The 16725-nt window shown below is 39.7% G+C and overlaps 1 protein-coding gene across 1 annotated transcript; it reads right to left on the bottom strand.

Annotated features, from left to right (window-relative positions):
• LOC109821161 (arf-GAP with GTPase, ANK repeat and PH domain-containing protein 1-like) lies at positions 1954–12934 on the bottom strand. The gene is made up of 10 exons (XM_020387351.1): positions 12813–12934; positions 5802–5974; positions 5581–5665; positions 5504–5537; positions 4218–4230; positions 3978–4067; positions 3746–3836; positions 3429–3639; positions 2377–2489; positions 1954–2241 (listed from the first exon to the last, which is right to left on the bottom strand). The coding sequence occupies exons 1-10, from the start codon at positions 12932–12934 to the stop codon at positions 2181–2183; spliced, it is 993 nt and encodes a 330-aa protein (XP_020242940.1). The 3' UTR covers positions 1954–2180.

Below are 16725 nucleotides of genomic sequence, written 5' to 3'. Positions count from 1 at the left end.
TTTACCAAACCTCTTAGTGAAGAAGATTTTTGTCGCATAAGAAATGGTTTGGGCCTATGCATTATTTAAAAATCTTTTTGCTTGCTTGTTTGCTTGGTCACATATTATATATGCCTCATTTTCATAACATGCTTAAGCACATACAAATTGCTAAGAGGAGTGTGTGGTGAGGACGTAGTCGATACTGAGAGAAGTGGTGTTGGTGACCTAGTGAGAGGTGGTAATTCCGAGCACTTGAGGGAGGTGATACGTGAGGACCAACACTTGAGGTATATTTTATGTATTTAAGTATGTTTCTCTTTTTATTTCCCCACTTTTTGATGGTGACAAAGGGGGAGAGAAATCTCCTCATTTGTCCTCATTTGTGAACATAGTAAGGGGGAGCTCATAGATAGGGGAGCACCTATCTATGAGCTATATTTATTAAGCTCATAAATAATGGTTGGTTGTCATCATCAAAAAGGGGGAGATTATTAGTCCTTATGTTTTGATGATAATTTACAACTACCATTATCGGTACTAATTGTTTGTTGAGTGATATTATAGTTAATATGTTTATCAAGCTTGTTAGTAACATTTATGGAGGATTGGATGGAATATGAGTTACAACGTCAATATTTATAGAAGGTGGAGGCAATGTGATGAAGCAAATGTTAATCAAGAACAACATATACAAGTGAAAGCTTCATCAAATCAAAGCAATATCAAGACTCAAAGAAATGTTATTCTATGTGAGGATATTTGTTAGTTTTTCTTTTCTCTCTAGTGCTAGATTGTAGGCAAGTAGTTGTAGATTTTATTTGAAGCTATTCGGGATATCACACACACTTGCACACTTTCAAAACTTGTATTTTGGTACTTTTGTCAAAATGATGTTTTTCATAAATATGAGGACCTTTTTGCAAAATTCCTTTTCAAACAAGTTTATCAAAATGATTATAAACTATTCCTAAAGTTTCATATTTTTTTAGAATTTATCTGATATTTTTAAACATGTTTTTAAGTTTAGTTTTCCTATGCAAATCTTGTCTGTGCATGTTCAGTCGACTCATAAGTCGACTCATAGGTCGACTCACGAAGTGCAGCCTAGTTGCGATTTTTCTTCTGCTGAGTCGACACATATAAGCTGACTCATAAGTCGACTCATAAGTCAACTTATCAGAGAGCCGTTGCACAGTAACAGCTAGTTTCAGAAAACCGGATTTTGGAGTATTTTGATGATTTCTTTGGGGTTTTGGCTGCTGTTATTTTGCACTATAAATACCCAACTACCCCATTTATTTTTCCTACCAACTTTGCAAGAGAAAAATCAATTGTGTTTAATTCTTGAGTTCAAGAGCCTTAAACTTTCAAAATACAATTCCTTGTTTTATACTTGCACATCCCACATCCAAAGCTTCAAGTGCAATCTCTCTCCTTACCACACTACCACATATTTGCTCTAACGTAACGGTTCAAAACCGTTGCGCTAGCCATGGAACCGTCGCCCTTGAGCAAGTGCGACGGTTCTCAAACCGCCTCATATGCTGCCGTTGCCCTACCTCTACCGTAACGGTTTTGAACTCTATTGTGATGGTTTTTTGAACCGTTGCCCCCGCATCTAACGCAACGGTTTTAAAAGGCAAGCGGTTTTTAAGCCATTGCAACGGTTTTGATTGAGCTATTGCGACGGTTTTTAAGCTACTGCAGCGGTTTTGATTGAGCTATTGCGACGGTTTTCAAGCTACTGCAACGGTTTTTTAGCTATTACAGTAGTTTTAAAAGACCTAACACAACGGTTTGGATAGAGCTATCGCAACAGTTTTGATCGAGCTATTGCAGCGTTTTTGATTGAGCTATTGCAACGGCTCCGATTGAGTTGTTCTTGGTTCCCTACGTCAAAATCATATAGTATTCAATTACCTGGACAATCTTTTTAAGAACATGGCCCAAGTCAAATTTAAATACACAATATCAAAGTGAAAATGTTGAGCATAATCAACCATAATGATAAGTGCCAACATACATCGGTATAGTATAAAAACTACAAAGTATAAAATCCACACTACCAACATTTCAACTCAGAAAATATCGTACCGAACTAATATTCAAACAACATCAACATTTGATTACAAAACATGAAACTTCTCGGACAAAGACTTTATATTCTCTATTTGTTTCCAAAAACTTGTGCCTCAATGTCAAATACTCACTAGGAACCTGTCAGCCTCAATCGCCAATTTCGCCAATTTCACTAGGAACCTGTCAAATACTCACTAGGAACCTGCAATTTAGGGAAGTAATTGATTTATTAATACAAGTGTAAACTTACATAACAAAATCAGAGAATTTCAAAAAGAATTGTTACTTACAAGCAACAAGTAAAAGAGCGCTTACATAACCTTGATTTGCCCATTTGTACCAGTAGCAACTGCAACGAGCCCTGAACCCCCCTTGGGTAATCGAGAATAAAGTTTTGTTGCATATGCTTTGAGGATTCTTTTAAACACCTGATCATGTAAATGATATCAGATTATATTAAAAGCTACCATGTAGAAAATATTCTGAATGGATCACAAATAACATGCTAAAAAAGTTCATAGCACAAAGACCTGTTGTACTCGAACAATGGATTTTTTTTCCTTTTACAAAAACATACCATAATTGGACATCAGACTCAACAAATTATGCACCATCCATCATGATCTCACAGGAATTAAGTTCAAACAAACCATTTCTTACCAGGTACTTTTTTATAAGAGAAAGTATTTGCAACAATAGTAATTGCATAAAATTGATATAATAAATTGAGGTTATACCTGATCCCATTTTGGTGGTATACATGCTACTATTTATAGTATAAACTATAACTAGAAAACCATCAACAATATGGGACTCTCAGATAGAGAAGTAGCATATGCGTATATAGAAGCGAAGTTCCATCGTCCAAAACAATAATTTAAGTTCAAGTTAAAAATAGAAGCCAGATGTTTCTCATCAATAGCTTACTAAAACGAATACATTTTCGAGAATACATGCATTAATAAAAATTGTGATTTGTTTGGATTTTTTTTAGAATTGGGTTAGAGATCTGTGTTGGGTGTTGGTCAATTTGATCATAATTTGTAAATCATAATTTGTTACACCTATAGGCGTGAGGGGTTAAAATAAATAAATTCTGTTTAGATTGGTTAGTGAAAATGAAGGGTTAGTTCTTTTTTCCTTTTTATGTTTGGCAATTAAAGATTACTTACTTAATTAAGCCTATTAAGAGAGTAATCTACATAACAGGATTCCACTTCAAGCAATTTTCTACCATGATAAACTCACCAGAAATCAAGCTATCAAACATAAAAAAGATTCATTCGCAAAGATCATATTCACGAATCTATATCTGAGAATAAAAATAAATAAACTATAGACAATAAACAAGATCGTACATGTCTTACCGGAGTAGGTAACTTTGGGACTACTAGGCTGGTTTTCTTTGGACCCTGTTGCTTAGGGCTTTTGTGCTCCCCAGGAGAATCTGCTTTATTAATAGAACCTTGTGCACGCCTATCATCAGGCTTTTCCTTATATTCAGAAACCTTCTCTTCTCCATACTGTAAATGTGATCTTGTAGTAGAATTTCTAGGTATCCATCTTTTATCTTCATATCTGGCGATTGAACTATTTTTCAGGCTACCGCATCCAGCTATACAAATCTTAAGTAGAACTATGAAGAATCACAGTACAAGAAAATTAGAATTAGAAGCAAGCGTACTTTGCACAAATGAAGTTCTCTATTCCAACTCTGTCATAGTTTGGAGGTAGTTCTGCTTCCCAATAGCTATTTGCCTTTTCATTTCCCATTGCTGTGAATGACCAGTGCCAATTAAAACAAATCAGCCACCCCAAACATGTGCCAATACAAATGTCTATACAATAAGCACGAGTATAAAAACATATCGCATACTACATGTAATTTGAAGTAGCTAAAAGGTGCAAAGAATTACATTGAATAAATGCAACCTGCTCTGGAAGCCATGTGTCCAGGGTTGCAGATCTTACCTGCAGTTGACACGAAGCAGTTATTGAGATGCATCAAAATTCTAATAGATACTAGTTTGACAAATCAGAGCTGAGGCAAGTATATGTTGCATTTCAGTGACTCATTCGCATTCCTAGACAGAGGAAAGCTAAGTTGACTTTCAATCGTGTAAGCAAACTTGAAAGTAAGCTAAGTTCACACTTACCCATCGTGGACCTCTGCAAAAAGATAAGTCATGGTCAGCATCAAGAAGTACAAACTAAACTTGAAATATAACATTGGAAATTCCAAGGTGAAAGATATCATGATCCCTTTTACAGTTTTTACAACACTCAGAAAAACCTGTTCACAATGGGCTGGATCCTAAAATCCAACATCATTACACAATTTGAATCTTACAATCTAAACAATATAATACATATGGATCTAATAATGTGAAATCTCAAAAAGTGTATGGTGTAAATGCCTCACCAGGAAGCCTTTGATTAGTAAGTATGACTAGAAAAAGTATTAGTATTTGAATAGAAGGTTCTATCAACGGGTAAATATATACTCCTTTGTCTTCAAGTAAGTGGCAATAGATGAATTAGAAGGTCTAGTCGATTGGTACAAAAGGCACATTGAACGTCACTTTAGTTAATCTCCTAAGAGAAAAAGTAACAAAAGGAAGAGATAGACAACCAAAAGATAGCTGACTTCTGCAGGGAGAATTGTCACAACTTCACAATATTCTTCTTTCAATGTGACAGACCAAACTAGAATCTTCCAGATTTTACTATGGCAAGTCTATACATGCCTTCCAGCTTAGCTCTTGGGGTAAGACTATCTCTATACAGATAATACTCAAATGGCCACAGTAAAGCAGCTAAACTAGCACTTTACTATTCAAACAGACGTGATCCCTAAGTATTTGAACAAGCCTACAAGTTAAAGAAGATAAACAGTCCAACAGTTTTCAATGGCTCATGTCCACATCAAGAAGATCTGAAGACAATATATTGTCCACTTATTAGTGCATTTTTTCCCAGCAATTAGGCGGATCTTAAACCGCTGAAAGAGAATAGAACCAGCCTAGGACATTCTTTTAAGAAAAAAATTAGGCTTCACATGCTTCGTTCCTTTTCTACCTACCGAGCAGGAGATAAGAATCATTTTCAGCCTTGTGAAGATCGAGGAGACTGACATCCTTTGTACAAAGGTAAATTACTAATAGTAGTGTACTTGCTAGATTATCAAAAAAATGTCCTGATGGGAGTAATGTCGAAAGGGAAGATGTTCACTAATAAGAGAGTTCTGAATCACACAATACAGATTATAAAACAAAATTACTTTAAACTTTCATTGAATAAATAGAGAAGGAATTAAGTGCAGTATAATGTATCATTACAACATATTCTATTGCTTTTATCAAGAATTGGAATGGCAAAAGGCAATAATCCATTCAACCTGTTACTAAATGGTAAATTAACTTATTTATTGACATTAGAAAACCTTGTTCATCATTATACTACTTGGAATGCCACAACTGAAATGGAAATTAAGATTTCAAAATGTAAGTATGTACTTACTTTCCCTTGCAATCAGCACACTGTTTATTCTCTGGCAATTTAAGGAGCCCCTCTAGGATCTGCACATTGATGGTAAAGAGAAACGCTAATCACATAAGTAAAATGGTAAAAGTCTCACGCTTAAGAAATCATCGAGGCCCCTTAAACCAAAAAGATAAGTAGCACCTCCACCCAAATATGAGTAACAAAGGAAGAGAACTAGGTAATGAATTAGAGAGTACCAAGTAAAGGTGAAAGTGCAGTAAACTGATTATCTATTTGATTCATCAAATTTCTACCACAGACCACAAGAACCAATTGCAAGCTGTGGGTCCAAGATCTGGCAAAACTTGATATGCGTACTTCAGCCTCAATATCACGAAGTAGTCTAACATATGCTGGCACCAAATCCGCCCTAAAATAATGGACAAATTATAAGAATTAGGTCTTGTATCTATAAGTGATGTAAGCTGCAAATTGCAACCAAGGAAAATCAAGTGTTTAAAATCAGCAATTTTGGATAAACTTGAGTTCATAAATCAACAAACACTTGAATATGTTTAGCAATCTAACATATTTTTTTCTGAAAATCAATCGATCCACGCAGAAATTTCTAAAAACATACTTAAATAATCACGAACTTACTTGAGATTGGATGAAGATCGAGGTTGAGAGGATAGCTAGGGCTTCCCTTGTATCAAATCGACCTTGCTCGTGGACTCAAAGAAGAATTCTAGGGTTTTCGAAATCGAAATCCAGGTGAAGAGAGCAGAGATGAGATTCAATGATGAGATCGACGATTATATGTTGATCTTGGCCACGGCGATTTTAGGGAGCGGAAAATTTTATGGATTTCGTTAAGCGGCCAGGGCCAAAAGTCTTCTAGATTTGAGAGAGAGATTTTTCGTTAATCGGTCAGGCCGTGGGCTTTAAAAACTTGCTCCCGAAGCCCAGGAATAATTATTAGGTCCAGGGACAATTATTAGGCCTTTGGCAACGTTTTTTATAAACTGTTGCATTACGTATTGTAAACCGTTGCGATAGATATCTAACGCAATAGTTAAAACCGTTGTACCTTAACCGCTGTAATAGATCAATTATGTGGTAGTGCCATAGGGCTGTTGTAAGAGAGAGAAATTCTTTATTTGCTACCATTGATTGTGTGGTGATCTAGTGGAGATCAACAGTGTCGTGAGATCTCGTGGAGATCAATTGTGTCGTGAGATCTCGTGGAGATCGCTGTGTAGAAGAAGTTCCAGCTTCTAAACCGGGTTGTATAGTGGATTCTCCTCGAGAGTGGGGAGCGGGGACGTAGGCTAGAGAGCCGAACCTCGTGAACACATCGCGTGTCATTTGGATAACGATTTCTATCTTATCTCCTTTATTTTAGCATTATATTTTGTGGTATTTGCTTGTCTTAATTTTTATTGCACAATTATTGTCTTAAGACCCTACACCCCCCCCCCCCTCCTCTAGGGTCTAACAAAACTTTCCTATAGTTAGTGTCACCTCAAACTCCCGCTCGATCAAACCTTCCTACAGTTAGGGCCAAAACTAAAATCCCCTCTCGATTCTTCCAATGAATGAGAGATCAACTTTAAAATCGAGTGATCAAACCTTCCTACAGTTAGAGTCACCTCAAACTCCCGTTTGGTCAAACCTTCCTACAGTTAAGGTTAAAATCAGAATTCACTCTCGATAAACGAGAAATTCACCTTTAGTTCGGTAATCAAACCTTTCGACAATTAGGATTATCCGAATCTTTTTAATTCTCGAAGTGAAGATCTCACTGTCTTTAGATTCTCAAAGTGGAGATCCCACTTTGAATCTCCTCTGCACTGGAGATAGAATATAAAATTCTTCCTCTTTAATTTCGAGAGATAGAATATAAAATTCTTCCTCTACCATTTTGGGTTTATCTTTACCCTAAGAGAAGACACAATATTTCAACATTATAACTTCAAAATCCGCGTCTTACACACGCGGGGAATTTTATCATGAATCCTAAGTAGGGATAAGTCAGCGCCTAACATGCGTTGTCGGTTAGTCTTTTGCTGCGAAAATGATAAAAGCCCACATATTCGATATTGTGGTAGGTTGTTATTAATAACACCAGAATCCCAGTTTGGGGAATTTGATCTCGAAGCCTAAGTAGAGATAAGCCAGTGCCTAACACGCATTACCGGTTAGTCTTTTCCGTAAAAAAAAACAGAAGCCCACATATTCGACATTATGGCAGACCGTTATTAATAATGCCAAAATCCGCGCCTTACATGCGTGGGAAACTTTATCTCGACTCCTAAATAGAGATAAGTCAACACCTGACACGCGTTACCGGTTTAGTCTTTCACCGATTGAAAAAGATACCAGAATCTCAGTCTGTGGAATTTGATCCCGAAGCCTAAGTATGGATAAGTCAGCGCCTAACATGTGTTGTCGGTTAGTCTTTTGCCGTAAAAAGGACAAAAACCCATATATTCGACATTGTGGCAGGTTGTTATTAATAACACCATAATCCATGTCTTACACGCGTGGGGAATTTTTTCCCGAATCCTAAGCAGGAATAAGTCAACGTCTAATACGCGTTGTCGGTTTAGTCTTTTACCGATTGAAGAAGACACCAGAATTCAAGTCTGGGGATTTTTACCCCGAATCCTAAGTAGGGATGAGTCAGCGCCTAATACACGTTGCCGGATGCCATATTCCCATAAAAAATGGTGAAGTTTATGTATTCAAAGTCATAGCACCAAGTCTAAGTGAGTTAATTCTCTTAGCACAACGTCACATGCGGAATAGACTTAAACAATCTGCATGCTAGTCCGACTCAAACGGTAGTCGGTAAAGGCTCATCAAACCCGTTGATGGCTGAGAATTTGCCAAAAATTCTATAAATATGAGTCATTAACGCACCAGCTCTGTTAGTTGGTCTCGTGACTTTAGTATCCAACAACATCAGGATAAGATTCATACATGCAGATGAATCAGCTTTAACAAGTTGGTCCTGCAGCCCCAGCATTTGGGACCGCCACGCTCCAACACCTTAAGAGCTTAAACTGTGTAGACTACAACAAAAGTCAACGTCGCACAACGCGTTACAGTAAAGATCGATGTCGGTCAACGTATCAGCAATCTCGCCAAAATAAGGCAAATGATGATTTCAGGGAGTTCAATCGCATTCAGATATGAATTTCTGATAAAGATGATCAGTTCAAAGTCGACTCAATGACATGAGCTAAGTTCAGAAACTTATACACCAACTTTAATTCAAGATTTTGACAACGATCAGACGATAAACGCAGTGCCGGAAGAACTTCATCTATTCGACAAAACACTGGATAGACTGAAGACTGAAGAAGTCAAGAATTGAAGCAGTTCACAGGTCCTTTGACACCGACTAAAGGTAGGGGACTATCATATCCAAAGCATTCCAGACTCCTCTATAAAAGAATGAGTCTGAAATACTTTGGAGGGGGTATCTGTAGGCGTCTAAAAATGCATATAGGTGTCCGCACACAGCTCGAGACAAAGAGAAGACGATAAACGTCGTTAGCCGAGTCTAAGAGGATTATCTGACGCCGACAAGCGCATGAAGCAAAACAACGAACAAAGTAGCTATGCGCTCAACAGTCAGCTCGCGCGTGCCAGTTAGCTCGCGCACGTCGGTCAACACGCGCGCATTAATCAGCTCGCGTGCGTCAATCAACACACGCACATCATTCAGCTCACGCGCGTCAATCAGTTCACGTGCGTCTATCAGTTCGCACGCGTCGTTCAACACATGCACATCATTTAGCTCGCGCGTGTCAGTCAACACGCGCGTATCATTCAGCTCGCGCACGTCAATCAGCTCGCGCGCATCATTCAGCTTGCACGCTACGGTCAATACGCGCGCGCCAATCAGCACACTGGCGTCAATCAATGCACGTCAATTAACTCGCGCGGAGCGTACAAGTCAACACGACGGGCGAGTAAATGAAACGGGAGAAACTACAAGTCCCAGAAAGTCAGAAAACACAGAAGTTCAACAGAAGACCGGATTCCTCGTGCTCGTACGGTTCGGACAAATCCGACCTGTGCCGGCGTGGGTGAGATTAATCCGACCCACGCCAGTGCTGGTCAGATCTGACCGACCCGCGCAAGCGCAGGTCGTATTTGTCCGACCTGAGTCCCCCGCGCTGTTTCGACCCCAGGATGCATCTTTCGATTTTAAAGCAGTTTTTCGCACGTCTTATCCATTCTAGGGGTTCCTAACTGACTTGATCTCATCTACAAACGTGGTTAGGCCATTATTAACTAAAGATAAGACCAAATCCATCATTCTCATCCGAAAACCCCCCAACCGAAGCCTATAAGTACAGGCCTATGGGTTTATTTCACAGGGGCAGATTTATTATCAAGACGAGGAGGTGCTGTCGAACTCCAGAGCTAAGAGCCACGAATTTCAACGAGGGTTAGCGAGATCCCGGCGAACTCCAGCATAAAGAAGGAGCTATTCGAAAGATCTAAAGCCCGATTCCACCGTTCCTTGAGATTAGGCTTGGTCTTAATCTCGAGAAGAGTACTGATTTCGCTTGGTCGATCTCAGTGCTTCAAATTAAATACTTCCTCGGCGAAGGCGAAGCCCTACCGAATTTTCCATCAATCGGATCCATATCAAAGGTGATCCACGGATATTGACGTCCCCAGCATAGGCAAAGATCCCGCATAAACAGAAGACCGATAAACGATCTCTCTACGTTTATTTGATAGAGTTATAATTTTTATTTCTTTCATTATGTAAAGAGTCTTATAAAAAGACCGATCTTTTTGAACTTATTGTAACGATCAAAGTTGTAATGAGTTATACAATAAAGAAAACAATTTTCTACGCAAACAGTCAACTATAGTCCATCGATGATTGAAGCGACCATTGATGGTTGAGTGTAGTCCATTGATGGTTCAATTTCTCATTTTTGAAATATATATTATGTTTACTGTAGTCCATTGATGGCACATGTGACCTTTGATGGTGCCTCAAGACCATTAATGTTTAATAGGCTAAAATCAAGCCTGGTGTTGATTTTTACATCATTTCGAGTCGCAACTTGTTTATATCTGTTTATTCCTAAAATATATCATCTCACAAACTACTTAATATCTGTTATGATAATAATTATACCAAGTGCAAATCCTCCTCTTGGATTCGACACATGTCCCATATTATTATTATATCAGCTCACCCTCAGGTAGTGAGAGCACTCGACACATCTTGAGCCAGGCCGAGTCGAGATGAGCTCTCACTCGACCTCACAATTCAAGTTGACCACCCTCATTCAGTCAGAGTTGGGTCAACAACTTGCAAGGTTGATAAAAAAGGGTACTTGTCATCCTACTCGTAGAGCCGAATCAAGAGGCGGTTTGTCCTCGAACTCCACACAAACAGCCTTCTTTCATCATCATCCTTGCTCATGCCACGAGTATCCATGACTCATCCTCCTCCTCACGTATCTCTTCAGTCTCCATCACATCAGATCAATGATGACTCATCGCATAGGCAATCGACACCAGTCAAACTACCTACCGATTCAGCTATCTGCCTAGACTCGACCAGAGTTACACTTCTACCCTCTCTCAGATGGGTATATATATTGGCTCATCACCCACTGATCAAGAAGAGCCAGAGACCCCCTTGGGGCCACAGTATGCCATTCTTGGCTAATTAGTTTCATCGTCTACATATTTTAGAACTTATTCAGTTTATTAATTTTCCACACAAGCTTTATACTTAATTGACTGTTGGAGGAATCACCGGAGAACCCAACTCTTGTCCTCTAACGTGTCTATTTTGTAGCTCACTTATCTTAAACAGGGGATCAGTCGCCTGAGGGGATGAGGGAATACACTTCCTCCATATCCACCCTAAGCCCCATTGCTGACTCAGGATTATCTATTAATCTCACTGCTGAGTCCCAGGACATTATCCCTGGGGCCCACCATGGGACCTCTTTGTCTCTCTTTAATGGACCATCCCCTATATTCAAGCATTAGAGTAAGAAGTTGTCATCTCCATCTAAGCTCTACGACAATTAAGAGATTTCACTGTAAGGATATAATGACAAGTTGGTCATAATACAGCTTTAGAAAAACTCGTCAAGGCAATCAAATTAAAGATGCTCTCTTAAATAAGATAATTTTATGGTATGTACCTCTATGTAGTTTTCGCCACTCGACATTCATCAACTCGGTTAACACCGATAATAAAGACATTGGTATCATTCTCATGAGTAAAACCAAGGCACACCTTCGACAAAAAGTCCTTGGTACCTATTCAGGGTAAAACTAAGGCACATCATCAACTCAGTCAACTCCGATGATAAAGACCTTCATATCATATTCATGAGTAAAACCAAGGTTCATCATCAAGAAAAAGTCCTTGGTACCTATTCAGGATAAACCCAAGACAAAAAGATCTTGGCATCTTCCTAAGTGTAAGGCACTCAAGACCTTGGTGTCATCGCGAGTAAATCCAAGGCATGAAGACGAGTCATCCTACACGCCATACACGTAACAAAGTTGCCTTGACTCAAAAGCAAACTTGTACTCAAATCGGATTGCAAACTCTTAATATACAACATGAACATAATCTTAAACGTACATAGTTCAAATTGACAAACTATCTTTTTTATTCATATATGAGAAAGTATTTACACTACAAAAAAGTACTGCAAAAAAAAAGAGAAGATACATTAGGGCTCCTAAGGGGGTAGCTCAGAAGATGAGCATGACTAAGAGATGTAGGCAGATCCATACCAACAGCAGGAGTTAGACTCGGAGGAGTAGCAATAGTGCCAGTTGGAAGTGGAGTCGACTTGACCTCAGCCTTGACCTCTTCACCTCCTCTCCCTTCGATCGACTCACCCAACTATCATGAGCCGAGTCCTCACCTGTCTCCTCAACCGACTCTTCGTCATCCTCGTCACCATCCCCGCCATCAAGTGTAAGTCCCCCTTCTTGCTTCTCAATCTCCTAAAGTGCATCAAGGGTAACTGGCCACCCTCGGAGGATAATAGAAGTGGTCGGGGTCATTCCTGATATCGTTTGGAAGTTGAGCCTCGAGGTAGTCATAGCCAGCATTGCAAGTTAGCACCACCTCCACCTATCTAAGAGTGTTGTGGCGTTAGCCTTCAGCAATCTTGAACTAATGGGCCTCAAACTCTAGATGAATGAGGTAGCCTTGCAAGGCCTAGATCTCAGCACGGGATGACTCGTACTACTGTTCGACCTCCCGTGCAGCACGTGTGCTCTCCTCCCTGAGCTTTTTATGAGCTATCTGCTCCTCCTTCAGCTCGGCGTGCAAGCTCCAAGTAGCCAGGCAATCCAATTGAGCTAGCGTCATTCCTCTCTCACTTCTTGGCCACAACCTTCTAGGGTAGATATTTTATTCTATCATTCTATTCATGGAGCTCATGCTCGAGATGGCCAAGGTCTTCCTTATGCTTGTTGATCTTGACCAACTTCTTGCTATTCAAAGTCTTCAATATGTCAATCATCTTCCCCCGCATCTTTACCTCTGGACACTATTTGTCCTCACTCCACTTCTAGATGCCAATTTCATCCTCCTTAGCAGCTAACAATAGAAGAACCTTCTCCAGGTCGGCCTTCTGGGCCTCCAACTCTCTCTAGAGCTTGAGATTGCTGGAGAAGAAGATCTGAAGGTCAGAGTTCTTTTGTAGTCAAAGAGTCTAGGAAATTTGTGTGAATGGCAAAGTTTCTCACATCTAAATAGTCATACTTACAGACAGAAGGGCCGACAGGTGGTAAGATTGTAGTGATCGACTTAGTTCCTAGCCAACGGCCGAGATCATTCATAGAATATGAGGCAATGGCTCCAGAACCAAAGCATCTCTTGTCTTAATTATCCTGCAATCCTCACACGAGAATCAATATGGTGGTAGCCTAGAATTATCCTCTAACATCAGCAACATCACATCCGAAGAGACTCTTCAGCACCCCTCATAAATGCACCTCGGAACTTAGCGAAGCTATAGTCCTATTTTGCTCAGACTCGGCTACCCCATGTTCGAGCGAAAGGGCCCAATGTTATGACATAATTATACTAAGTGCAAATCCTCCTATTAGAGTAAACATGTGTCCCATATTGTCATCAAATTAGCTCACCCTTGGGTAGCCAAGGCACTCAACCCTTCCTAAGCCAGGCCGAGTCGAGACAAGTTCTCACTCGACCTCATCATTCAAGTCGACCATCCTCATTCACTCAAAGCCTGGTTGATAACTTGCAACACTGACAAAAAAGATGGTACTTATAACCTGCTCGTAGTGCCGGATCGAGAGGCAGTTTATCCTCAAACTCCACACCAACAGCTATCTTTCATCATCATTGCTCATGCCATGAGTCTTCATGACTCATTCCCTTGGTACCTCTTTAGTTGCCATCATATCAAATCAACAGTGACTCATCGCATAGGCAATCGACACCTGTCAAGCTACCTGTCGATTTATTTGTTAGCCTAGCTTGACCAGAGTTACACTTCTACCCCTCTCATCTAGGTATATATATGGGCTCATCACCCACTGATCAAGGAGAGCCAGAGGCCCCTATTTGGTGTTGTACTGAAACCACTTGTTCGGCTCTAAGGAAATCACACAAACACCAATGTTTGTTGGAAAATTTGTAATAAGAAAAAGATGAAAGAATTCTATTTGATTTATTCTCTCTGACAGACTCAGAAAAAGAATGTTTACAACTCTCTCAATCTCGAATACAATTTGGATTTCCTGATTATAAAAGAGAGGAAAATTGATCCGAATTCTCGCCTTTGTTTAATTCTGGGTTCTTCACGGTGGTGATGGAGTGCCTCCCTCGAATACTCGCATCGAGTTTGCTCTCCATTAACGATCCAATGTTTCGCTTCCCTGGAACGGTATCTTCTCCTTACGATTTGACACTGTAGAGAACTTGCAAAGCAAGTGTTAGAACTCTGGACGAGTTTGAAACTCTATGAAAGAGTTAATTTAACCGAAATCGGTTTGTAAGCTAAGGGAATGCTCCAAGAACTTTGTTGCTATAGAAAGCTCGAGGATGATCTGCTGCAGGAAGCTCGAAGATGATCCGAAGAAGCCGATCTCTAGATCTCCAAGATACTCTAAGATCCAAACTCAGTTGAGTTTACTCCTGTTTAGAGAGGATTCAGGGGTATAACCGCCGCCTTAATTCGCTCATAAATAGGGCTGAATGAGGTGTAACCACCCCTTTAAACAGCTTCCCAAATCGTGGGGAAAACGGTTTTCAAACCATTCAGTTCATGCTTTAAACGAGTTAAATGCTGAAAAATAGCGTTCAGGGCCCGAACTCTGTGTTTTAGACTTAAAACACAGAGTTGGGCCTATTTTGGTGGTTGAACGCACAGGTCGTGCTGCGTTGTAAATCTGAAACGCAGAGTTGGGACGCAGAGATAAACTCTGCGTTTAGGACCTAGGACGCAGAGTTGGGCTCTGCATAAACTCTGTGTTTTGAGTCCATGAACTCTGCGTCTGGACTTGAATACTGGGGATGGCCTCTGTATTTTGACTCTAGAACGTGGGTATGACCTCTGCGTTTTGATGTTATAACACAGGGATGACCTCTGCGTTTTGTTGATGAAATGCAGGGATGACCTCTGCGTTTTGATGTGAAGAGACCATTAATTTGTGGTCTCTTTTGCTCGAGCGTTGTAAAGACCGTCATCTTATAATCTTCATCTTGGCTCCTTGAAAATATAAGGGTCGTCAGATTGTAACCCCTGATGTTGATTATGAAGGCTGTTGAACTAGAGCTTTCATCGGTTGTTATGAAGGTCATCAGATTATATTCTTTATCGATCTATGTGAAAGTCTTCAAATTATAGCCTTCTGGAAGTCATCAGATTATAACTTCCATCATTGGTGTTTGATAGGGGATCAACTATCTATTGTGATTTTTAGACAACCTACATAACCCCATTTAAAGTTTTCGAAAGTTCGCGGTTGATTGGGACGAATTTTTGAAATACTTTGGATCTCAACTCTGATCTTGGAGTTGTTGATTCCTTGTCATAAAGGAGTCATTCTCTGCACTCGCTTCAAAGGCATCTTAGTTGAAGGGATTTGACACGTAGGACCTATATGAAGGTATGCATCTTAATCCTACTTCTGGAATGCGGGGGGTGGACCCCAGCGTTTGAACTTGAGGCGCGGGTCTCACTCTTGCATTTTAAATTTGGAACCCCGGTGTGACCTTGGCGTTGTGGTTTTTGCATCGCAGGTCTGCCCTCAGCATTTTGACTTGAGACACAGAAGTGACTTTTATGTATTTTTGACTAAGTCTTTGAGACTTGTCTTTAGCTCATCTATTTCAAATCTCGGCTCACATCCATTAAGCTAATGGGCCTACAAACATGCATAGGATTTTTGGCAAACCCTCAGCCATCAATAGATTTGATAAGCCTTTACCGACTATCGTTTGAGTCGGGCTAACATGTGGATTGTCTAAATCAGTTCTAGATATAATGTTGTGCTAAGAGAATGAACCCTCTTAGACTTGATGCTATGATTTTGAATACATAGACTTTGTTATTTTTACGAAAAAAACTAACTGGCAATACGTGTTAGGCGTAGACTTATCTCTAATTAGGGATCGAGATAACATCCCCCATACATGAAAGACATGGAATTTTGGTGCTACAATGTTGAATACGTAGACTTGGTCATTTTCACGAGAATGGACCACCCGACAGCATGTGTGAGATGCAGACTTATCTCTATTTATGGATCGAGTCCCCCATGTGTGTAAGGCATGGATTTTAGTGTTATTAATAACGACCTACCATAATGTTGAATACATGGGTTTTTGTCCTTTTTATAGTTAAAGACTAACCGGCAACGTGTATTAGGTGTTGACTTATCCCTACTTAGGATTCGGGATAGAATTCCCTATACACGCGATGTATGGATTCAGAGATTATTAATTTAATGATAATCACTGGCTACGATATTAAATATATAGACTTTGTCACTATTTCTTCTTGTGTTATATTTTCACTTAAAACACTGAAAGAAAGTTAGAAGTGCCAGAGGTGTAGTATTAACTTGGCATGAATTTTTACTTAGAGTGAAATTCAGAAATTTTCTTGGTTATCACTAGGATAATTC

The sequence above is a fragment of the Asparagus officinalis genome, chromosome 8, assembly GCF_001876935.1.
Source record: "Asparagus officinalis chromosome 8, Aspof.V1, whole genome shotgun sequence".
Classification (NCBI taxonomy): Eukaryota; Viridiplantae; Streptophyta; class Magnoliopsida; order Asparagales; family Asparagaceae; genus Asparagus; species Asparagus officinalis.
The sequence above is the reverse complement of the archived record's forward strand: the minus strand, read 5'-3'. Positions and strand labels throughout refer to the sequence as shown.